At 55.0% G+C, this 25,121-nt stretch overlaps 2 protein-coding genes and 1 pseudogene across 2 annotated transcripts; 2 read left to right on the top strand and 1 right to left on the bottom strand.

Moving 5' to 3' along the window:
- Positions 1 to 1,488: 1,488 nt before the first annotated feature.
- PDIA4 (protein disulfide isomerase family A member 4) lies at positions 1,489 to 24,779 on the bottom strand. Its single transcript, XM_027075716.2, has 10 exons — positions 24,419 to 24,779; positions 17,545 to 17,725; positions 15,337 to 15,542; positions 12,695 to 12,833; positions 10,074 to 10,279; positions 9,786 to 9,944; positions 7,608 to 7,759; positions 4,166 to 4,322; positions 3,466 to 3,699; positions 1,489 to 2,708 (listed from the first exon to the last, which is right to left on the bottom strand). The coding sequence occupies exons 1-10, from the start codon at positions 24,504 to 24,506 to the stop codon at positions 2,293 to 2,295; spliced, it is 1,938 nt and encodes a 645-aa protein (XP_026931517.1). The 5' UTR covers positions 24,507 to 24,779; the 3' UTR covers positions 1,489 to 2,292.
- LOC106981445 (60S ribosomal protein L36a-like) lies at positions 16,241 to 16,790 on the top strand (annotated as a pseudogene).
- On the top strand, positions 21,123 to 21,966 carry LOC106981536 (60S ribosomal protein L17-like). Its single transcript, XM_053217926.1, has one exon. The coding sequence runs from the start codon at positions 21,131 to 21,133 to the stop codon at positions 21,695 to 21,697; it is 567 nt and encodes a 188-aa protein (XP_053073901.1). The 5' UTR covers positions 21,123 to 21,130; the 3' UTR covers positions 21,698 to 21,966.
- Positions 24,780 to 25,121: the final 342 nt, after the last annotated feature.

The following is a 25,121-nucleotide window of genomic DNA, read 5'->3' as shown; positions in this document are numbered from 1 at the left end:
GACAAGAGGGGTGTGCCTTTGTCAACGAGAACTCCAAGCCTGGGACTCAGCGATGGACCTACCCGCGACGAACCCCTGCCAGGGATGAGCTGAGCCAGCACACGTCCTGCACGAGGTCCCTACAGGCACGCTGCGGAGGCTGGGGCTTCATGTTACGCAAGGAGTTAGGTAACTTGCCCACAGTCACACGGCTAAGGAGCAGTCAGCTTGGATTAAGGCTTTGGGAACAGCACATGCCGGACCCCGGATCCTAGCAGGCACACGGTCAACGGCTCGAATCTTCAGCCTTCCGGATTTGGTGCTGTTTTCTACACTCAGCTCCCTCCAGGTTTCTACGTACCTCCTGGAGAGGCCGAGACCGCGAACATCGAACATTCCTCAAACTTGTACACGCGACACAAACAACAGATTCAACCGATCCCTTGTCACTGTTTCTGCCGAGTGGAGGCTGCAGGGAAAAGCCAGTGGGTGACGGACACAAGAGACAAGCCCAGAGCAGGCACTGTGCGGAGTCAAACAGACCAAACGTCAAGAGCCATTTTTGGGACACGCGGGCACACGTGACCGTGCACCGGGTACGGGATGAAATCATTCACTTTGGTGGCTGTGCTGAGGTGTGAAGAGCATCCTCAAGTCCGCAGCGGCGACAGAGAAAAGAAGGGGGACGGACAGATGAAGATGCGGCAAAATCCCAGTGACCTGTTTCACGTGGGTGATGAGCAAATACACACGGCCTTGGGTGTACCGACCACACCGACGCCCCAGGAAAAGAACCACTCGGTTCTCCAGCGGTGCCGGAGGGGTTTGCCTCTTGAAGCCCCATACCCACCTCGGCTCCGGAATCTTCTGGCATCCAGCCCAAGGGGAGGCCCGCTCCTGTCCCAGTGGGAGAGGACACACAGGTGGGCCTAGACCTACTGCACTGGCCACTCGGAGAACTTACCAGAGCAGCACCACCCTCCCGTGCCTGGGCCACTTGGCTGGAAAGAGCTTGTCTGGAAAGGCCCGCCCAGGCGGCCCCGCCCCAAGACCTAAGACCTGCTTCCTGGCCCCCAGCAGGCCCCCTCCACAATCACACGTCACTGCTGAAAGCTGCCGCTGGCTCCAGAACTGTCCTCCTCCTCGCTTCTGTGTTAGTCACGTCAGGAGCAGGGGAGTGTCAGGGGAGGGGAGGTGGAGGCCAATGGAACCGCTGGAACGAGGCTCCCATCACGCACGGATCCCCCAGACCCCCATGTCGGGGCCGCACCACGCCCTCCTCCCGGGCCCCTGAAGTGCTGGGGACAGTCTCCTCAGCCTCCACCCCTGCCGTCCACACAACCGGGAGCTAGATCGCCGATGCCTCCCCCCACCTCCGCCAGGACACCCCACTCCCCGAATGCTCGGGGGGGTCTGTGGCAACAGGCACCTACAGGACGGCCAGCCCTCCCCATCCTCAGCTCAACCCGGGCTCCAGGACGAGCGGACATTCTCTGACACGGTGACGGGTAATTTTCAGTAATTGCTTTATTCCATCATGACTGCCTACCCTATCTTTTCCATCACCCATGCCCTAGGTCACCTCTCCTCCGGCAGTACTGACACCAAGAGGTGGGGCCGGCCTAACCAGGTGGGCAGGCGGCCTCCGTCCCCCCGACCCCGAGGCAGAGCCCTGGAAGCTGACTCCCAGGGTCTAGGGGACCCGGAGACCTCCTCACCCCACAGTCCTGGGCATGAAAAGCAGAAGGCACGATGACGCCCAGTCCCGCACAGACGGGGGCGGCTGACATCTCGGCACGGGGCTTGGTGACAGTTCTTGGTGCCGTACGGGAAGAAATGAAAATGAAAGCACACGGACCGTCAGATCTTCAACTAGTAATTCCTCAGACAAGGGTAAAATAAAAGGCAAAAAAACCAAAAAACAAAACAAAAAAAAATTGAGATTTGGCAAACTGTTTTCTTAAATTTTAAATTAAAAGAAAAAAACATTCACACAGAAGAGATTCAACTTATCTGCTTTGAAGAAATATATTAAAGAAAATGGAAGGTTAAAAAAAAAATCAAACCCCAAATAATGGTAAAAATAGACGTATCCTCTGTAAAAATCTGGGCTAATCTACTGAGTCATTCATATCTATTCAGTATTCAGAGCATGAGGTGAAACACCAGAGTATAAAAAAATTAAAAACCAAAAAGAGATACTGCCCTTGCGCTAACCCGCCAGCCGCACGGCTCGCTGGGGCTCTGGCCACCGGCCGCTGGTGGCTACAGTGTGTGGTCCCTCCCACCCGCCACAGACCTCACTCGAGGCCTTCAAAGCTCCTCCCTGGTCCTGCTCAGTTTTGTGGCGTGTTCTTCTACAAACTTGCTCAAATGTTCCAGATCTCGGTTTCCATCCTCAAACTTTATCGGGTTCTTTTTGTCCCCGCTGGGGGCAAAGTAGATGGTCGGGAACCCCTCGACTTTGTAGCGGTTGTTGGGGATGTCGTTGGCGGTGGCGTCCATCTTGGCGATGACCAGATTCTTGTGGCCCTTGTACTTCTTGCCGAGGGCGGTATACTCGGGCTCCAGCTGCTTGCAGTGCCCGCACCAGGGCGCGTAGAATTCAATAAGAACATCCTTCTTGGGGTCCATCACGATGGAGTCAAACGTCTTCCCCACCACGACCTTGACAGGTCCCTTGTTGTTCTTGGGCACCGGCTGGGACTTGACAACCGGCTTTAGTTTTCCTGCCCGGGAAAGCAAGCAGGGGAGCGTGTGAGTGCTGCAAAGGCCCTGGGCTCTGGCGGCCCTCACAGGACCAGGTGGCGAGGCCAGCCCAAGTGCAGGACGGGCGAATCCAATGTGCCAGGCCAGGTGGAGCCCGCCTCCACTAGCGGGCCCCTTAGCTCTCTAGCCTCCTCACCCCTTCTACTCTCCCAGTTCCTGTAAGGGCCAGAGAGCCTGTCGATGGTCACACCCCAGGCCTGATGGGACGCTGGGCCCCATCCGGCGAGGAGGTCACAGGAGGGGGGCCACCTGGTACGAAGGGGCTCCGGGAAGAGCTGGCAGCCGGGGTGGGGAAGGCCTGCAGGTACCAGCACAGGGAACGTTGGCAGAGGGCGGAACGAGGTCCGCAGAGGACTCCGCCCCATGCCAGAAAACTGGGCCGAGGTGCTCACCCAGATCAACAGAGATACCCTCATGCCTCAGAGCAAGTTTTCCACGTGTACAAAACTTACTTCTAGGTCCAAAAGCCTGCTTTACACATTAAACATTTTTAAAATAGGGCTTCTCGAAATTTCCGAGACACCAGCCTTTTGTTACAAAAAAAAGCAAGCGAGCATGGGGCCTGTCTGTGTCTGTTCTCCCACGCCCCAGGTACAGGAGAGCACACGCAGGGCCAGGCTCGCCAGAAGGGAGTCGGGGGATGCAGTGTTGGAGCACCAGGTAACCACCCCTCCCGCCCCCAGGCTCCATGTGGGGAAGCTCGAGGCCAAGGCTCACCTTTTTTGAAAGCTCTGACGAACTCACGGAGGGTGTCAGAGTCAAACTCATCGGGCTCCATGGCGAACCTCCGCCCGCCCTCGTCCAGGATGGCTGCGTTGACATCCTCGCCGCTCTCACTGAGCCCCAGGTCCTTCACCTCCGTGGCAAAGTCATCCTCATCAGCCACAGCGAAGGTGTACTCGGGGAAGTCCTTGGCCACCTCCAGGACCTTGTTCCGCCAAAACTGAGTGGCTGAAATGGGACGGAGCACTGTGAGCTGAGCCGTAGAGATCAAGTTTAAGATTCTGTGGCTCAGACTCTCTGACCAGGCTCAAGCCTCACTTGGAGAGATAAGCATTTCTGAAAAGCCCCCTCTGTGAGCAGGTGGACCTTGCTCAAAAGCCCAATGAGCCCAAGTGGCCTGTGCCCAGTGACATAAACCAACCCCTTCCTGCCTGAGGATCAGGGGCTGGTCTAGTCCCAGCTCTGCCGCCCCATCTCTAAGAGATCTTTGGACTCCACACTAATCTCCCCTCGTGCTAAAAAAGGAAGGAAGAAGGGCAAGTCTATGTAGCAAAGAAGGAAAATTGCCTCGGAACCACAAATACAAAATACACCCTTGCAAACCCGCAAGGTCTTAGGCGCAGGATTCCTAAGTGCGAGAGCCAAGAGCCCCCACCAAGAGCCCCCCTCCGCTGGACAGGCCCTGGGGTCTCACCAGCTCTGTAATCAAAGCTGAAGTCCACGCTGTAATAGACGACCACCAGGGGGCGCCGCGTGTACCGCTTGGCGTCATTGGAGGTCTTGCGATGGCCCACCAGGGGCAAGGTGTGCTTCAACACGTGGTCCCTGATGGCTGACCCCTCGGTGGTGCTCTGCAAAAAAAAAAAAAAGGGGGGGGTGCAGGTGAGGAGCAGTTTCACGGAGGCGGGGCTCATCTCACCCCACCTTCCGCTGCCACTGTTAAGGAATAACAGCTCCGAAGGGACGGGCATGGGAGAGGAGCCGTCTGAAGGGGAGCTGCTGGGGGAGCACACCCAGTAAGACCCTGGTGTCTTTCCTCCACTGACCCCTAAGTGAGCTTCTCAGGCTACGGCAGACACCATGTGACCTTTCCTCTGGGTCTGAGGTGTCAATTAGCAACAGCTGCAGGGGGCGCCTGGGTGGCTCTGCCGGTTAAGCATCTGACTGCGGCTCAGGTCATGATCTCAGGGTTCGTGGGTTTGAGCCCTGCATCAGGCTCAATGCTGATCGCGCGGGTCTGCTAGGAATTCTCTCCCTCTCTGCCCCTCCCCAACTCACGCTTTCTCTCTCTCTCTCTCTCTCAAAATAAACAAATAAAACTTATTAAAAAAATTTTTTTTAAAGAACGGAAAAGAAACTGCTGCGGGAAGGCGGGCTTCCAGACAACAGCTGTTTCCACGGCTGAACAGAGTGGAACGATCTACCTTCCCCTCATGTGACCTTCACTACAGCCCCACCGGGGGCATTTTACAGAGATGAAGGGAGGGAGGCCCAGGGGCACACACCTGCTGAGCAGCTATGCTGGGCTTCGAATCCTACCTTGAGAAACAACACCCATGACTACCGGTTACACCAGAGCCTGGCCAAGCTCTCAGGGAAACGCGGAGCCAGACAGAGCTGTGCGGCTAGAGGCTGCTGCACCTGAGGCCACCCCTCCTGAGACAGGGCCAGGAGGCGGGGCGTGCGGGGCTCAGCTGTCTGGTACCAGGCACCTGTCCTTGGACAGGCTCAACAACAGTGGCTCTTAAAGCTGGTTCACGAGGCTTCCCAAGTGTTTTCCAGATAAGATGGACCCGACTGACAATTTATGCAGCACCTGTGACCAGCTGGGCACAGCGGCAGTGGCTTGGGGACACGGAACTCAGGCGACTGCCCCAAGGGACGCGCAGGGCCCCCTGACTCATGGTAAGACAGTCTTTGAGTCAGAACCTCCAGACACCAGCCTCACAAACACATTACAGAGGAAGAAACTGAGGCACGGCCAGGCTGAGTTGCTCACCCAGGTCACACAGGTGGAAGTGGTTGGGGAACACCACACTCTTCGCTCTGGGCCCCAGTCCTGTTAGGATGGGACAGTCAGGGAGGTGGCCCTGTGTAGCACTAAAGGATGGCAGGAATTGCCAGGTGGGAGGGGGAAGGCGCTCCGGGGGAGGAAACAGCAGGAACAGCAGGAACAGCAGGGTACAAAGTCCCAGGGGAGGGGAGGGAGCAGGGGGAAAGTGCTGGAAAAGCAGGCAAAGAGGATGGCAGGTCAGGACAGCCGCTGGACTGAACACCTGGAAGGTGACCTCAAGAGTAAAGTAGAGTGACCCCAGGGCACACGTGCTCTACAGCTGGGCATGTGCCACCCACAGGCCTGAGCCCGAACTCAAGGGCAGAGCCGGCCTCACATCCTGCAAGCAAACAGCTACTTTCTTCTGGCAATGCTTCTTGTGCTGACTTTACACCTGGCTTCACCGTACCTGTCCTGCCTTGGTCTTTCCTTTGCCCAGATTTCCAAATCCACCTTTTACAAAATCGCATTTCACTGTGTTGTGTAAATTTTTACAAAGCAGTCTTAAATAATTCTGGCAACAAAGGTGGCATGCAAGCAATGCCAATCTATTTATTTGTTTTAAAGTTTATTCATTTGTTTTGAGAGCCAGAGAGCAAGCAAGCAGGGGAGGAGCTAAAAGAGAAGGAGAGAGAGAATCCCAAGCAGGCTCCACACTGTCAGCACGGAGCCCGATGCGGGGCTCGAACTCACAAACCGCGAGATCATGACCTGAGCCGAAATCAAGAATCGGGACACTTAACCGACTGAGCCACCTAGGTGCCCCATCACCGATCCATTTAAGGTAAAGGGTAAAAGGCAGCGATGCGTATAACAAACTAGATCAAGTGGCCCTTAACCTTTTGGGGGTTAAGGACCCCTTCAAGCTGTCTATGGAAAGCTGCAGACCCCTTTCCTGGGAACATGCACACCACCTGGAACGGTGCCTGATTCCTGGGGTCGCCTGAAGAGGAGGCGGAAGGGACAGGAGAGGGAGCAGCCCCCGTATGTCCAGGGGAAGAGAGAGGGACCCTGAGCCTGAGGAGATGAGCAGATGTGGCCACGAGTGAGACTCCGAGGAGGAGCCATGGTGTTCACGACCCAGGGAATCAGAAAGATTCAAGGTGGCCTCTCCAAGGCCCCACATGCTCCCTGTTCACAAAAACGGATCAGAAGGTACGAGGCTGCTCCCTATGGTGCTCACCCTGCCTGGGCCGCCACATCCTCCAGGTCCCAGGAGAGCCCTGGCGGGGGAATGGGGGCACTTGCAGCTTTCCCTCAGCCTGCCCCTAACCGGTAGTGGCAGTCTGGGCCATAGCTCACTGCTCTGCAGCCCAGTCTATCCAAGGAGAGCTCTGGGACCCTTGGCATCGACGGTTCTTCCAAATCTGAAGATCCGCTCACAGAAGCGCCGGGCACCCGTGAAGCACTCCGGACACAGAGCTGGATCCAGGCTCACCCCGGGCCAGGAACCCCTCACGCCCTTCTCAAGGGAGCGTGTCACACGGTTTCGGAAGAGGGGGGCTGGGTAGGCCAGCGGAAAGAAAAGCAAGGCCAACCTCATGTGCCGCACTCCACAGCTCCATCCGGTGGAGAGAGGCCTGCATCGCTCTGTAGCCTCAGGGCCTCGCCTACCCTTCGGCTAAGGGGGCCTAGGTCAGAGACAGGAGCACATCCTGGCCCAGAGCAACGCTGGACATGCAGGCCAGGCCCGCAGTGGCTGGGCGCCCAGGGAAGCTGGCACTGGGCTGCAGGAGCATGAAGAGAGGGAGCAATGCTGGCAGGGGTGTGAGGCCCCCAGGCCCCCCAATAAACCACCGACCACCCTGCTGCCTGCGCTCACGTCTTTAGCCTCCCAGGAAGCTGCACCTTTACCATGGGGGTCGGGAAACGGGGGCCTGGAAAGGCTCCAGGCTCAGAACCGCAGCGTTGGCTCAACCAGCAGCCTGAGGCCGATCAGAAGCCTGGGTGTACAACACAGTGAACAGTTCCACACGCCTGAAACTAGTATTATGTTGTAGGCTAACTGGAATTTAAATAAATATTTAAGAAAAAAAAAAAAAAGGCAGCCTGGGGCTGCGGTGGCCGCTGAGCCCTCACGCACCTGGATCTCCATCACGTAGCTCCTGGGCTCGAATTTGGATTGGAATTTCTCAGGCTGCATTACAACCAACTTCCCAGAGGAGACTTTCAAGAACTTTGCTATTTCAGTGCTGAAAGTGTGGTGGAATTTGTAATCTTCTCTTAGGTTGTTGGCTGAGGAAGTAACAGAATGGTAAGTGCACAGTTTATTAAACTGCCTGACAGATCTAGCTTAACTCATGACTCTTAAAGCTGTTGCCCTGCAAAGACCATGATTCCCACTGTGAATTCTGTGTGGACGATACCTAGAGTATGAACACTTGAAGTCTGGATTTTAAAACTTGGTACAGGTGTATTGCCTTAGAGCCTCTATATCAGAATTGGCTTAAAAAAAAAAGATAACCGTTCACAGAACAGCTCAGAGCTAACTGGTCAGGAGCTACTGTCTCCAATGCTGAGAAATACATTAAACCCCCAGACAATCCGTGTGAACAGGGGAGCGTCACATTCTGTTATACCCACATGGCGGCTTTTCACACGCAGCCCCTGCGAGTGGGCTGGCCTCTCCCCCTCGGACTGGTGGCTGGCCCGTTTGCAGGCTGCAGGCCTTTTGCTATACACACTTTCACTTAGATCTTGTCAGACTCTCAAGATGAAACCCCCCAGCCTGAGAATACTCTAGAACGGGGGTTGGCAAACCTTCCGGAAAGGACCAGACAAGATCTTCGGCTCTGTAGGCCATACTCTCCTAAGCACTCAACTTTGCATTCCAGTGTGAGAGCAGTTAGACAGCATGTAATAAAGCGTGGCCGCGGCCCTGAAAGACTAAGGAGACCAGGCAGGGGCCGGATTTGGCCCGCAGGCCGGTTTCTCTATCCGTGCCCTGAATCCCCCGAGGGGGGGGGGGGGGGAACGCACGTCACTTCACGCTGTCCTCCCTGAGGCATCCAGACCCTTCCTGAGCGGAGTCTGTGGTCCAAGCACTGGGTAAGACCTCCAATGGGTCCCCCCATCCTGGAGGGCGACTGGTTATAGGAAACATACGTTCTGGGGGAGGTGGGGGACGGCTTTCAAAATCAGCCAGACTTAGATTCAAATCCTAATTCTGAGACCTGCTCATTATGTGACTTTAGGCCTCCCCGGGCCTCAGCCCCTCCTCGACAGAAACACGGAAGTCTACCCTGTAACCCCTGGGTAGGCTGGGGCTTCCCTCGGCGTGTTTCTTCCTGGCTAGCTCCCAGCAGGTGACACGGTTACTTCATCAGTTAAGACTGATGAAGCACCTTGGCCCCCACGTTGGACACGGAAATGGGATTTCCCTCTACTGTCGGTTTTACCACGTGCATCTGCACTTGATGGACACACGATCGTTCTCGTGCAGCACAGAAATTAGCACTAAGTGGCAACTGGTGCATTGAAAAGTTGCAGCTGCTACTCTAAAGCAGAAAACCGAGCCGTGTTTGGAGTGAGTGGGGGGTAGGGCATCGGAAAGGACGCAACAAGGCCGGAGAGCATCCTCAGGGCTGCTGAAAGAAAACATCTTCCACTCCTGACCCAGAGTCATCCAGGAGGGCAAGTATGCCTGCCACCAGGCAGGAGCCTGACAGTGGGTCTCAGGATGGGGCGAGTGCGACGTGCCCCACAGAACGCCACCTCTGACCGCTGTTCACCTCTCAACGCTAACACTGGACCTTAGCATTACCAGGCACGTTTGCTAGGTGCTTTGTCCACATCAGCTCAATTAACGTAACAACCTCTGATGTAGAAAACACCAAGTCGCCACCTGTGGTCCTTATGCTAATAATGGCAGAGCCAGGATTCGAACCCAGGCCGGAGTCAGAAACCCTCACTTTCTGGTCAAGACCCTGCCCTCGCAGAGGGACTGGGAAGGGGTGCCTGGAGAGACAGGGAGACAATGAACATGGATGAACGTGACCGTGGCCCTGCTCCTCCTCAGAGCCCAGGGAGACGGCACACTCAGTACACGATCCTATCACCCGTGTGTATTCAAGGCAACAGGGACTGACCTCTAACCCCAACCCCAGAAAGGCAAGTCTGTTCCCACAGATGCTATTGCAATCCTTCATCAAGCTCAAGTGACGCCCCAGGAGCTTCACACGAGAGCAGCAGACTCCCCGACAACCTCAGACGGCCTGGGCGGGCACGTTCGCTTCATCCAGCCCAGAGCGCCACTACTTACCGGCTTCCTGGTACTGCTGGTAGGCCGGGTCACTCTCCGCTGTAAAGACCCCGATGATGATGACATCGTCCCCGTCCTTCAGGAACTCCTGCACCTGCTTCAGAGCCACGATCGCCTTGGAGGGCGGCCCCGACTGCTCGATCATGTAGTCCACGATCCCTGGGAGCCGAGCACACGCCTGAGGAGGGGCGAGGGGCTCCGAGGGGCTCCACCCACCGCTCTCCCCACCCCCCTACGTCCCCCAGGACGCCCCCTCCCCGCTGAGGGAACACCAGGAGGCAAGCCTACCGTATTTTTCCCGTGGGCCGTTGTAATCAAAGGGTTTTCCCTTGCGGAAGATTTTCAGGGTGGGATAGCTAGAGACGTCGAACCTCTTAGCCAGGTCTGTTTCGGCAGTGGCGTCGACCTTGGCCAGGGGGATCGGGGGGGAACGCTGGCTCAGCTCCTTGGCCGCCTTCTCGTACTCGGGGGCCAGTTTCTTGCAGTGTCCACACCTGTAAGAAGCGGCCGTTGTCAGGAGCCTGTTCCAGCACGAACGCAGCCTCCCATCCGAGCGAGACACAGAGGCCCGGCCCTCGAACAGCTCCGTTAGACACTGCAAACCTCTGAACGTCTCCTCGGGGAGGGTGTGGAGCCGGGCCACTCCGGAGGCCAGCGTGACATCACAGGTGCCACTCACACAGGGTGCACACAACACACACACACAAACAGGAGGGAGTGGGGGGGGGGGGGTGGGTAAGACATGTGAAAGGCGAAGAAAAACAATGATTTTTCTCCATTGCAGTCGGGACAGGGAAGGACACAGGTCAGGGATGGCTCCATACAGGAGGTGACAGTTGATCTGGGACAAGAGAGACAGGTAGGAAGCGGATGTGAGTTGGTCAAAGGTGGGTGAGGGGAGGACAGACCGAAATAACCACATAACAAAAGCACAAGGACGAACAGTAACCAACCCTCACAGACGCCACCCAGCAGGGCAGCGGAGGGTGGGCCTGAGGACTCCGTACCAAGAACCGATGGCTCACACGGGGGCAAAGACCCCGCAAGTCACAGGCTCCGCGTAGTGAGCTGAACAAAGCACTGCCTTGTCAGGGTCCCCGGGACGCCTCGGGGCTGCACCCTATAGCAAGTGAACTGTCTGCAGCTACAAGGGGAACTGTTCTCCGTGGGGTCAGAAACCAGGTGAACCTGCTCTCTGAGCATTTACTGAGCCTGTGAAGTCAAGGGGCAGCTGAGCCCAGCCCCCGGCAACTAGAACTTAGGATCCGTAACCCGTCGTGAGACGTAACCTCACAGCCGTCTCTCCTCCAGCACCGGCACCACCTCCTGGGTCCCCTTTGTGCCGAAAACCTCACAAGAGGGGCCACGGCCACTCTGCTCTCCACGTGCCCCAGGCCTTCCTTCCTCCTCCCACCACCCCGTGAGACCAAGTGCAGTGACTTCTGCTGCAGAATCCAGAGCCTGGGGTCACTGTCGTCTGCCCCACGGTCACATTCCTGACTCTGGTCTACACCGCACACCCTGACAAAGCAAGCCTGCTCCAGAATCAGAACCGCTAGCTGCCCCATGATGAATGCGCCAAGGTGAACTGCGAAGGCTGACCATCCTCCTGGACCCCTGGCCTCGACGCTCACACCTCCCTTGAAGACGGTCCACTTTGCTTTGCTCTGTCTTCTCCGGCTGCCCACACCTCCGTGCTCTCCTCAGGAAGCACAAGAACCACATACAGCACCTCCACCAGCCACTCTCCGACTGCCTTTCTTTCTGGCATCTTCTTTCCCATGTCCGGGTCCCCTCCCCTGAATGATCCCTGCCCCCACATTCTGATCCTTTCTGCTCTCCTCTTGAGTTCTGTCATCGCCTACAATCTGGGGGCCAGAACTGGCTACGTCACCTGCGTATGCTGGGGTCACGCAGGCCACACCCCTCCTCAACTCTAAGGAACTGGCCCACTTCCTCCGCAGAGCTGGGGATTCCAGTTCTCAGACAGGGAGCGGGCTTCGATCCCAACCCACGTGCTAGGGCCACAGCCCCAAGACAAGAGCTCCTCAGGCGCCCCCGGCCAGGTTCTGCTGTTTCTCTCCTACAAAAGCTGAAGCCCTGAGGCCGGGGGGTTGGGCAGGGGGCCCGGTGGCATCGAGAGGCCAGGGTTGTGATGGACGAGAGGAGAGGAGGCAGGGCAAGTGGAGAAGGCAGGAGGGCTGCGGGACCCTTGAGGCTCCGACTGGAGAAGGGGACACACCTGGAGCATGAAGCGAGGCTGAGGGTCATCTTCGAAGATCTGTTCCAGAACAAACAGCCACGAGTGGAGACGAAGACAGATAAAACCATGGTTCGAACCCCTCAGGAGGCAGCAAGGCAGGAAGAGGCGGCCCGAGGCCACCAGCTGCCACCACCCCACCCACCGCGGTGGCAGCTCCACTCGGTCCTCTTCATCACAGCTGGATGAACTTCCGTGAACAGCATTTCCACACCTGCTACAGCCGTGTCCCCTCACACTGCCCCCCAGGGCCACGGCCGTCCCAGCGCCTTCGTGCGTGTTTCCTCAGGGACACACGCTCGGCAGGGCAGGTGCGTGATGACAGATGGACCCAGCAGGCGCAGGCCTGGCGCATGAGGGAACATGGACCGCCTCATGGCCCCAAACACAGGCTCCACTCTCCTCTGTGCTATAGGCCTGTGTCTACCTCGTCCTGTCATCTGGGAAAAGACCACCGCTCTCTGGAGGACTCAGCAGTCAGTTCAGCCTTCACGCATGGCCGGGCGGAGGGGGAGGGCCGTGGCAGGACCCCGTCCTGCTTCACACGCAGGCGTCTGTCTCTGACACCCTCTACCCAGGGGCTATGGGGGAACCGAACGCGGGACAGGGCGCATCGTACCCGAGTAACATGGGACAGACGGCATCTTACCAGGGGGCATAGAACTCCACCAGAATGATGTCTGCATCGTTCACCACTTCATCGAAGTTCTCCTTGGTCAGCACAAGCGTGACTTCTGGTGGGGGCGTCCAGTTGGGCTGGGAGATCTCTTTGACCTTGGCCACAATTTCTGAAAGAAACCACACAAGACTGAGCACGGGCAGACCTCACCGCAGAGGCAGGCGGGGAGGCGCCGACAGACAAGTGGCAGGGCCTCGAGGAGAACGAGAAACGTCTGATTTCCCCAAATCCACCGGCAGCTCTCGCCAGCGCCGCTCCGCAGTTTGAGGCCACAGTTCAGGGTCGAAGGTCCACGGTTTCCACCAAACCCCCTCCTGCCCTTTTTCCATCCCCTGGTGACTTCTCTGACAGCCCAACGCCAGCTGGCGAGTGAGACCCTGTTCTTGCCCCACTGTGGGGCTCACCGCAGGCCAACAGAGGGGGTCTCCCAATGTCTGACCACAGGTGCCTCGGAGTAGCCTCGAGGGCGTCCCCTTCTCAGGTACAAAGCCACGCGCGTTTCGTCATGTTACATCCGGCACGCGTCCCGACACGTCCGCAAAAATCAAGGAAAAGGAGGAGGAGCAGCCCCTCCCCCTGCTGCCCGGGCCCGCGTCGGCGTCACCTCGGAAGGCGTTACAGACAGGCCCGCTCGTGGCCCCGCTCCCCAGAGATGGAGTCAGCGACGTGAGTGGGACACAGAACGGACTCTCACGAGGCACCTTCCAAGTGGCTCTTAGGAGCAGTGCGGGCACACTTTACATTCTTCCTTTTTTCTTTTGCTCTGCACTCACCAAGGCGCCGGATCTGAGAGCCACTCCCGCAAAGCAGGAGCCTTCAGACGGAACTAAGCGCAGCAGCAGACGCACGGCATGTCCACAGCGTGAACCCCCGCACCACCATCATCAGGGAGGCCCATGTACTAAAACGCAGTTGGAGGCCACACTGCTCTCAAGATTCCAAACTGGCCACACCGCTAGGGATCAAATGTTGGGACCAGATGTCCACATATATGAGCCTGTTTAAGTTTTTACTTTATCTATTTTGAGAGAGTAAACGTGTGGGCGTGCGCATGGGGCGGGGCGGAGAGCAGAGGGAGGGAGAGAAAATCCCAAGCAGGCCCCACGCTGTCAGCAGAGCCCAACTCGGGGCTCAAACTCACAAACCAGGAGATCATGACCTGAGCTGAAACCAAGAGTCAGACACTTAACCAACTGAGCCACCCAGGCGCCCCAAGCCTGTTTACTTTTAAACGAGAAGTACACGGCTTTCAGCCTGTCCTTCCATGAAGTTCCTCTATGTGCTAACATGGGTAAGATGTTATTTGTTAGATAAGACATGAATGTGCACATGATATGCTGACAAGTGTGTGAAAATCACACACACACACACACACACTTGTTCTTACGGGTACACAGTAGCTCTGAAGGACACAGGAGAAACGTGTTACACTAGCCACCTTCCTGGAAGGGAGCCAGATAGCCAGGCTCAGGGTGGAAAGACTATCCCTGATCTACCTCCTTGAGTTCTGAACCACGCAAACGTATTTCTGGTAAGTTCTCAGACAGATACAACGTGAAAGTAAGTACTGATGGATGTGAGGTCTTCTTTGTGCACCTACGATGGGCTCCAGTGCTTAGAGGATCACAGGACTGACCCTCACACCAGCTCAAAGAGAATTCAGATCAGACCCAAGTGACCTCCCGTTCCTCGGACGAGGAACTTGAGACCTGGCAAGAAGACACTTGTCCGGGACCAGTAATATGTCACGACTGTAAGACCCAAACCTTAGTCAGTGCCATACCACACCAGGAAAGGAAAACGTAACATAATTTTTTTTTTCTAGTGATTAAGAGATATGGTGAAGAGGGGCACCTGGGTGGCTCAGTTGGTTAGTTCTCCAACTTCCACTCAGGTCATGATCTTGCAGTTTGTGAGTTCGAGCCCTGCATCAGGTTCTGTTCTGATAGCTTCGAGCCTGGAGCCTGCTTTGGATTCTGTGTCTCCCCCTCTATCTGCCCCTCTCCCCTGCTCACGCTCTGACTCTCTCAGAAATAAACCATTAAAAAAAAAAAAGATACAGTGAAGATACCACAACTTGATTTGTTCATTCGTTAAAAAAAGAATTTAGCTTGTGCCTAATGTCAGTCAGGCAGGGATCCCTCGGGTTTGGTTTTAGAAGAACCACCTGGCTCCCAGTGCCTGTAGTTCCTAACATGGGGTTCTGGACCCACAGCCTCAGTAAGCCCGGGGAGCCTATAAGGAATGCACATCATCGCGCCCGACCTGAAGCGCAGTGAACTGGAAGGCTGGGGATGGGGCTCAGCACGGGCTGCGGGAGCCCACCAGCTGAGTCTGACAGAAGCTCTACAGCACCGCCGAGAACCTGGCCTCGGGCAGCAAGTGACACACAGCCTCCAGGTCTGGAGTTTCATGGTCTGAAACGGGAAGAGACCCCTGCCACCCTAGGACAAGTTTATTTTGATCTCAGTTACCTGGAACATTCCAGCAGGGACCACTCCCAGCCCACACAACTGGTCTTCCTCTCTATTACCCAAACTCCCCCTCTCTCAGCTTTCCTGCAGGAAGACAGTCCCGGCCTCACCTCCCCCTGCAGCTCAGGCTCCACTCACCTTCCTGGGTCCGGGAGCCCTCGTAGTCCACAGCCTGCCCCTTCTTAAGGACCTTGATGGTGGGGTAGCCACTCACGCCAAACCTGCTGGCCAGCGCCGACTCCGAGGTCGCGTCAATCTTGGCCACAGGAATGGGAGGGTCGTTCTCCTTCAAGGCATTGGCGATTTTTTCATATTCTGGAGCAAACTGCTTGCAATGTCCACACCTGAGAAAGAGATTTAGGGAAGGAGAAGCAGGTTAGCTGTACCCACGGAGACTTATACCCAGCAATGCACACAAACGCCGGGGCACCGGGACCAGAATGATCACAGTCAAGAGAGACAGACACAAGGTAACACAAGGAGGAAGCCACGGCGGCTGGAGTCAGACAGACATAGGCCAGAGTTCCCGCTCCGGGCTGGACACACACTCCCAACACCTCCAAACCCCAGTGCTTTCACCTGTAAGCTTCTCAAAGTCCATCAAGGGACCCCTTGTGAGGGGTCTATGAGGTTAAAAACTCTTTACCAGGGGCGCCTGGGTGGCTCAGTCGGTTAAGCGTCCGACTTCAGCTCAGGTCATGATCTCACGGTCTGTGAGTTCAAGCCCCGCATCGGGCTCTGTGCTGACAGCTCGGAGCCTGGAGCCTGCTTCGGATTCTGTGTGTGTGTCTCTCTCTCTCTGCCCCTCCCCTGTTCATGCTCTGTCTCTCTCTGTCTCAAAAATACATAAAAACATTAAAAAAAAAAAAAACAAAAGTCTTTACCAAAGACCCTTCTGGTTGTCTTCGTGCATTCCCTCAGAGCACACGGTGGAGTTTTCCAGAGGCTACATGACAGATCACAACGTCCGCATAGTGATGTTAACACATAAGGGTTATCATTAAAGATGAATTAGTATTGAAATTTCTGTTTTAATGTTCAATATGGTACATACTGATTGCCATAATCCACATAGAAAGCTGTCTGGAGGGCACCTGGCTGGCTCAGTCAGTGGAGCGTGTGACTCTTGATCCTGAGGTTAGGAGTTCAAGCCCCATGTTGGACACAGGGCCTTTAAAAAAATAAATTAGCTTTCTGTGCCCTTAGCATTCTTGCAGCCATGGTGAACGTTCCTAAAACCCGCCGGACTTTCCACAAGACGTGTGGCAAGCGCCAACCCCACAAAGTGACACGGTACAAGAAGGCAAAGATTCTCCTTACACCCGGGGAAAGCGACATTATGACAGGAAGCAGAATGGCTATGGTGGGCATACACAGCTGATTTTCCAGAAAAAAGGCTAAAACTACAAAGAGGATTGTGCTGAGGCCTGAATGTGTTGAGCCCAACTGCAGATCTAAGAGAATGCCAGCTATTAAGAGACGCAAGCATTTTGAACTGGGAGGAGATAAGAAGAGAAAGGGCCAAGTGACCCAGTTCTAAGCTTCTTCTTTTGTTACGTTATGAAGACAACAAAATCCTGAGGTTACGTTCACTTCAAAAAAATAATAACAATTAATTAACTCCTTAAAAAGCTATTTGGAGTCACAAGCAAAAAGTGAGAAGTGGTGACCTATTATTACTGTTAGTAATGATATGACCTCACGAACCTGTTGTAAGGACTACTTAGTTACCTTGTACGGAACACCTCTCACTTGAGCATCAAACGCGGGACCAACCACGTGAGTATATCTTAACTATCTTGTCTCAAAAGTGAACCAAGGAGGGCAGAGGAAAGAGGACAAGAAGGAACAGAGGCCAGCAGGAGAGGGGAGGAGGAAGGGACACAGAGCTGTTAACACTGCACACAGTGTGGGGTGGGGGGGGAGGGAGGACAGAACAAGCGGGGCCCGGGGACTGTGCGCTCTTCCACACCGGAAACCACCATGGGGCCAGGCTTGCACTCGGGCAGCACGTGGTGGGAGCAGGGAGGTGGGGTGGCCTTGACACAGGTCAGGGTAGAATCTCTAACAAGGGACGTGTCTGTCGCCAACGCAGGTCTCCGTGGCGGCACAGCTTGTTACACGTGCCCACGCCCCGGCCGTGGCTATCAGAGGACACGTTCACATTCTGAACTGCTAAGGACTGCGTTCCACGAGGGCCGGCTCCCTGGACGTGGGGTCCCTGGCGTTCCTGCACCCGGACACTCCCACCCTGCCGGGGTCTGGATGCCCGTGAGGCACCAAGCATGACAGCCCAGAGGAACCCCTCGTCCAGGCTGGCAGAGCGAGGAGGATGAGGGTCCTTACCATGGAGCATAAAACTCGAGCAGCACCGTGTCTTTGTCAGCCACAAAGTTATCAAAGTTTGCGTCGTTCAGGATCAGGACCCCATTTTCTTCCTTCACTTCCAAGTCGTCTTCCTCCTCATCGTCGTCATCGTCCTCCTCCTCCTCTTCATCCTCAATGGCATCTTCCTTATTAGAAGAATCTGAGCAGAAAATACCCACAATGTTGGGAACCTGGGGACTCTCCTCCTTAAAAACTTTCCTAGCACCCCAAGCCCTCAAAGTGTGGCATGAGTCCTGAGTGGTCCCTGAGGACCACCACGAGCCGGGGTGGTGACATCAGGCCTCCCCCACCCCAGAAATTCAGGGTAGAACCTGTAACAAGGGACGTGTCTGTCGCCAACGCAGGTCTCCGCGGCGGCACAGCTTGTTCCACGTGCCCACGCCCCGGCCGTGGCTATCAGAGGACACGTTCACATTCTGAACTGCTAAGGACCGCGTTCCACGGAATTCCGCTCCCAGTCTGTACACTGGGGAGCCACTTAGGATTTCACTTTGAGGGAGGTCCCGGTTAAAGGGTTTGAAAACCAGAGGTCTAGAATTTAAAGCCTCAACGCCCCAGCGAGGCTTGAGGGTAGGACGAGCCGCCTGTGCAGGCGCAGCCCCGCACCCTGCAGCCTAGCTCCACGTGCCCCCTGCCCAGCCTGGGGGAACCCTCACCGTCAGCGCCTCCCCCTGCACTGGGATCTGATCCGCTCCTCAGCACCACCCCTCTGCGGGCTTTCCAGGCCTCGCCCCTGTAGCAAAGCTCCTTTATCCACATCCCATGCTTTACTTTTTAGGGCACCTCATTCTCTGGTTACCCCATGTTTGTGCTCCAGGGCAAGGCCAACTTTCAACGACATCTTCTTCCTCACTGACTACGCTTCCCACAAGTAGGGCCTCACTCAATCTCCCATAACAAACAGGTGCCGGGCCCCCCAGACAGCACCACGCTTTTTGCTCTGGAGGATGGACTACTGACCAATTCCAGTTCTCTAACTAACCCCAGTGATCTCCAGGGTGGGAGCTCTCCCATGAAGAATTGTGAAGATTTACAGGGTCAACACGCATCAAAAATACACAACAAACCACACCTTCATGGGATGCCTTGCCCGGAAGCAAAGCTCTCTTCCCAGAACACGAGAATCTGGGAGTTTAGCTCACTACCCAGGGATACAGGAATCTTCCACCGAACTACACGTACGGGGCACCATGAGCTGTTGTTAACCAGGATCCCCAGCTGCTGTCGCATCGGCAGACAGAGGTGCAGCAAGTACCAGAATGGCAGCAACCCCGGAGCCAGGTCATGGCCAGGGGCCCGTTCTTCCTTCCGGAGGGGCTCCCTGGGAGACAGAGCAGCCCCGGTGGTTCTGTGTTTGGGGCTGAGGGTGAAGTCAGCCTCGGGATTCTGGAACCTCCGGGACTCGCCCCGGCTCAGCCCTGCCCCTGACTAGTCCAGGGCTGGCTCCTCGGCTGCTGGGACGAGCCAGGGGATGGGTCCGGGTGGCCTGGCAGTTTTGCCCGTTTCTGTGAAAATCTACCAATCGGCAAACTAATTATAAAAAACCCTCAATCCTCAACCGCGTCCCTTCACGCATCCTGCTGCTTTTTCCTGGCTTCCACGTCTCTCTCCAGCTTACGGTGTAAGATTTCCTCCTTTGTGGGGGGAGGAAGAATGGCCTCTAAAATCCCAAAAGAAAAGCCACCGATTTGACAAGTACGAACCGAGCAGACTCTCCTTTCCTGGGACTGGTGCCCCCCAACCCTGCCCCCAGGGTCATCGCCGTCTGACGTGTGCTCTTTCCCTGGTCTCCCTCCTCCGCAGCAGGAGCTGCAGAGGACGGACCCGCAGAGGCCCCGGGCCCCCAGCACTGTCACCAGGCTTCCTGGATGTGGAGGAAGGCGGGACCTGGGGGAAGACAAAGCGGGCTCGGGCCCCATCTCCACCTCTTAGGCTGGCAGCCTAAACCGAATCCCCTCCCCTGGTCACTGGCAGGCAACACCATACACCCAGGTCTTCTGTCAATCTGAGAACCTAAGGCTCTTGGGAACCTGAGTTTAAAACCGGCTGGCGAGGGCTCCCCCAGGTTCTTCTGGAAATACCACCCACCCCAAGCCCGCAAGGCAAGAACTCAGTACTGAGCTTTCCTGTTATGGCCTGTGGGACAGCAGCTCCGTTGGCTCTCCAGAAGGTCAATCTGCCCACCCTTCGCTTTAAAGTCCTACCCACAATGACCTGTGTAACGGCTGCGCACTTGAGGCTTGACGCGGGAATGTTCTGCAGGTTCTCTGCTTCAAGTCGGGGCTATGAGGCACCCCACGCCCTGCCTCCAGAGGCTCGCGTGGGCCGGACAGCCTGCTGACAGCAGTGAGGAAGGGCCTGTGGGCCATGCAGACCCACGCTCACTGCCTGAATGCCCTGCACATTCGAGAATCAGATTAACTTGCAAGCAAATGGGAAAGACTGGAGGCTGGCTGGAAAGAAAGCACCGGGAAACTTAATCTGCGCTTTAAGCTAGGAAATACACCGGGGGAGGAGGAAGCACTTGGCGATCCACTCAGAGCATGGAGATAAGGTGAATTTTACAAAAAGAAAAAACAAAGATGCCTTCTCACCTACACTCAGCCTGATCGGGTCTGTGAGCACAACTAGTGAGTTTCAGGGCTCTCTTGATTAAGTGGGTGTCCCTGAGCTACCACAGGACAGAGTTCCTTAAGAGTGAACTCATTTCGGTGTGCCTGCTAGCTGAGTCAATTAAGCATCTGACTTTTGGTTTCGGCTCAGGTCACGATCTCACTGTTCATGAGTTTGAGCCCCGAACTGGAATCCTTGCAGAATCCACGCTGACAGTGTGTAGCCTGCTTGGGATTCTCTCTCTCTCTCTCTCTCTCTGCCCCTCCCCTACTCATGCTCACTCACATGCTCTCTCTCAAAATAAATAAACTTAAAAAAAAAAATCTTAAAAAAAGTGAACTCATTTCTTGATACTTGAAAAAAAAAGGTTTTTTTGGTTTAAATGACAACAAACAAAACGACAGGGCATTCCCTATGTAATTAAAGACTCTCAAATGCATTAAGTCATGCCCCTACCTTTCCATCCCTTCCCAGCTTGCAGATAACCCCAGGACTGGACGCACTACAATCTGAGTAGGCAATGGCTCTATATTCCTACGTCCTAGGAACCCACCCACTCCTGCAAGGAAAACACCCCACATTAAAAAAAAAAATTTTTTTTTAGTATTTATATTTGAGAGAGAGAGAGGGAGACAAATACACACACACAGAGCGTGAGGACAGGAGGGGTAGAGAGAGAGGGAGACACCAAATCCGAAGCAGGCTCCAGGCTCTGAGCTGTCAGCACAGAGCATTATATGGGGCTCAAACCCACAAACCGTGAGATCGTGACCTGAGCTGAAGTTGGATGCTTAACTGACTGAGCCACCCAGGCGCCCCAAAAATATCCCATATTTTAATGGGCAGGCCGTTTTTTCACTGGGCTTCACTTTTAAGACTGGGACATTCTAGGATAGAAAATACATCCACCTCTTTGTGTAAGTGGCCTCAGATGATCTCTGAAATGGTTCACTACTCACTTGACCCAGAAAACCTGACAAAGGCATGCAAATCAAGAGGTTCAAATCTTCGTGTTCACTTTAAGAATACACGGGAAACTGCCCAGGCCATCAAGGGCATGCATATCCGAAAAGCCACCAAGCATGTGAAACATGTCACTTTGCAGAAGCAATGTGTGCCATTCCCACACTACAATGGTGGGGTTGGTAGGTGTGCCCAGGCCAAACAGTGGGGCTGGACACAGGGTCGGTGGCCCAAGAAGAGTGTTGAATTTCTACTGCACATGCTTAAAAAGGCAGAGACTAATGCTGAACTTAAGGGTTTAGATGTAGATTGTCTGGTCATTGAGCACATCCAGGTGAACAGAGCCCCCAAGATGTGGCAAAGAACTTACAGGGCTCATGGTCAGACTGACCCATACCTGAGCTCTCCCTGCCACACTGAGATGAGCCCCACGGAAAAAGAGCAGACTGCTCCTACACCAGGAGAGGAAGTTGCACAGAAGAAAAAGATATCCCAGAAGAAACAGAAGAAACAAAAACTTATGGCCCGGGAGTAAATTCTGCACAAAGCACAGGCAAATAAAAGTAAAATCAGAAAAAAAAAAAAAAAGAAAGAAAAAATCCAAAGCCTTCCAGAATCTTCTGGATGGATGCCATTCTCTTTAGCATGAGGCCAATGAAGCCCCTCACACCACCTCCACAATGCTCAGCCTACATGGTAAGACCACTCCAGAAGTGGGGGCCCCTCCTCCAGCCAGGCCTCTGCCATCCCTGCCCACTCTCCAAGGTTTATCTGATGACAACACCGGAGCCTTGCCCAGCCTGGACACAGGCAACTCCTTTCAAGATGTCCTCATTCTACCTCCTCAGCTGCTCACTCTTCAATCCCCACCAGAGAAGTGCCTAGAACAGGTGGATAAACTACCATCAGGTAAAAACCATGAGGTTTGCATTAAACAAGGAAAAAAAGAAATTTGTTATCAGACAGATCATTAGAGGTGATATTTATTAGGTGCCTAGCACTGTGCTGAGCTTTTTAAACACATTCTCTCACCCCTGGAGGGAAACATTACATGCACTTTACAAATAAAGAAACGAAGGCACACAGAGTATTAGTCATGTGCCCAAGGATCACAAAACTACTCAGTGGATGGAGAATCCTGACCACTCAACTGCTCTAGTATACTGTCACAGCAGATTTTCTTTGAAATATGCCGAAAGTTTTAGGCGGAATCAGGTGGTAATTACTTCTCAGGAATGAAGAGAGAGGGGCTGAGCAGTTCTTTAGCACTGCACCCAAGTGAATTTCCACTTCACTTTTAAATCTAAACCAATCCCAGATAAAAAAGACAACCACCTGCATCAAAGTATTTTCCTTCACTATTTTTAGCTGGATGTAAAGATGTGAAAAGTACCATTGATTTCTAATCTGAGACACAGAAAGTCCCACAACCTAAGGCTTATACCACGGGAGCTTAAGTTCTATTTGGTAGCCATATTCTCGGGATGGGGGAGGGGGAGGAGTGTCTTTTAGATCCCAGACACCACTGTGCTGTCTGAAAACATGTAAGAGGCAAAACAAAATCAAAACCTAAAGACTGGGAACATCTAGGGTGGAGGGAAATGTGGCACCAAAATAAATCCGCAGGACAAGTTACCTATGAAAGTGAAGGGGCAGGGAAACCCTCCCTCAGGGATGGGAGAGGGTCAGGGTAGGGACTAGAAGCCCCTCCCCAACACGCCCCCACCTCAAAAGCACATGCCCTGCAAGACCCACCATGACCATGACAACTCCAGAGATTCCTGGGATCACCCCAGGGGCAACTGCTTCCCAGGGCCTTCATGGGATTAGTGACCTGTCACCCAAATGATACACCTGCTGGTCCTAATAACCCTTGGCGTCCACCCAAGTCTGCCACTCTCTCAGGCCTCTTGAGAACTGCCCCCAAAAGAGTCACTGGATCAAAATCAAGACAAAATTATTTTGCTTTTTAGCTGCGTTCCAAAAGCTACTCTCCATCCTCACTAGTCCTCAAACTTTGAGGTGCCTCCCAAAGTTTAATGTGCATATGAAATCAATGAAGAAGTTTAAAATGCAGATTCCAGGGCACACCCCTGCAATCTGCTTTGGTATATTTTGGGTTTCTGTATTTAAATAAGCATCAGATGATTTGAATAAAGGTCCCAAGACACACCGTTATCTGGTTCATTTCGGCAGGTGCTTTTTCCACCAAGTGCCGAATTTTACTTCCTTTTCTGTTTTGCCGAAGGCTTGAATCAGTGACCCACACAGAAGTTACTCAATCTGTTTGAAAGGGTATAAAGTTCACACACTTCCCCCTAGCATTACTATTAGAAAAGGGGGGTTTATTTATACTGGAACAAACTGGCTAGGAAAAAAAAAAAAAAAAGGTCATCAGGAGAAAGGCCAGAGAGGAAGAAAGTTAAGACCAGGAATGGGATGCCTGTTCTCAAGGAACAGTATTCTTTTCTTGACTACTACTGCTTTCTAATTATGGACGTTTTCTCATACCATTTGTTTGCAGCGAGCTGGTTTCAAAGAAAAATGTGGCAACGATGGCTAGTAGCTGTCTAATGTCCGTACTAGAGCGGGAGCTCTATGGGCCATGGCCACGCTCATCCTATACTCCCAGAAGCCTGCTCGGTGACTGGCACATAGTAGGTGTTGAATAAACAGGCGCAGAGGAAATGGAACCTCTAGTTTCTAACAAATGCAAACCAAGCCGTCCCTTTCTCCCTCAAACCAAAACCCAGGTGCTATTTCTTCCCAAGTCTACAAACCGCATTTTTAAAAAGTAAGATGCCTGCGGCCCGCCGCTGCCCGGGAAAGCTCCCACTCTCGCCCCTTCGCCAAGACCTGTTTTGCAAACAGTGGCCCCCTCTGCCTTCCCGCTCCCTGGGCGTGCTCGCCTGGAAATTTTAACCAGCACCCTTGCCAAGAGCGAGCAGTCAATCTGAACACGAGTAAAAACTGATTAGAATCTGGGTGAAGGAGCCAGTTGCAGAAAAGGCACCTGACACCCTCTCCACGTCCCAAACCTGGTAGGCAAGGGCTTGCTAAGAGGCCTCCGCCGCCGTCCTCTCCCGGGATCTCCTAAGCGATCCCGCCCACCGCTACTGCCCTCAAACTCCAGCAAGTTGCCGCCAGTAGCGGAGGGGCTCCGCACGGAACCCACCGGTCCAGGGTCGCACCCACCCCGGATCTCACCCGTGGGCCCCTGCGGCCCATTAGGCGCGGCCCACCGCTGGCCGCTCACCTTCGTCCGGCCCCCCGGCGCTCGCCACCGCCAGCAGCTGCGCCAGCGCCAGGAGCAGCACCAGCAGGCAGGCTTTCCGGGGCCTCATCGTGGCAGTGCGCAGCGCGGCCTCCCCACGCCTTCGGCCCCTGGGCACTCCCGGAGCTCGGGCCCTCCCCTCGCGAGCGAAACCGGAGGGAAAGCGAGAAACCCCCCCAGGAAGTCCTCGCCGGCGCTCGGCTGGGGGCGGGGAACCCACCGCCCGGCCAATCCCAAGCGGACTGGAGGCCCGGGCCGCGTGCGCCTCGCTGCGCGTCGATGCACCGCGGCGCCGCCCTCCTCACCGGCCCTCCTCCCCGTCCTCCTCCGCGCGCCCCGCGGCTCGCGCGTTTAAAGCTCCGAGCCCTAACGTGAGGTGCCCCCTTCTGATTGGCTGCGCTGCAGCCACCAATCAGCGGCTGCCACTCGGTTTGCCCGGAGCGCACAGGCTGAGAGAGGGAGTGAGGAAGAACAAAGGCGGCGGGCCGGGGCCAGGGGGGCGGGGCCGGGCTGCGCATTGGGGCGCGATTGGCCGTCGGCGCGCTGGGCGGGGTGGAACCTGGGAATGTGGGGCGGGGCGGGGCTCCGGGTCCCTCAGCGGAGCTTGGCAGGAAGAACACGTGTCCTTAGAGGAGCTCCAGGGAGAAGGGCAGTTCGTAAAACCAGCGGATAAGAGGAGGGTTGA

This window comes from Acinonyx jubatus, chromosome A2 (genome assembly GCF_027475565.1).
Source record: "Acinonyx jubatus isolate Ajub_Pintada_27869175 chromosome A2, VMU_Ajub_asm_v1.0, whole genome shotgun sequence".
NCBI classification, from domain to species: domain Eukaryota; kingdom Metazoa; phylum Chordata; class Mammalia; order Carnivora; family Felidae; genus Acinonyx; species Acinonyx jubatus.
Note: the sequence above shows the minus strand (reverse complement) of the source record. Positions and strands in the feature narration are given on the sequence as shown.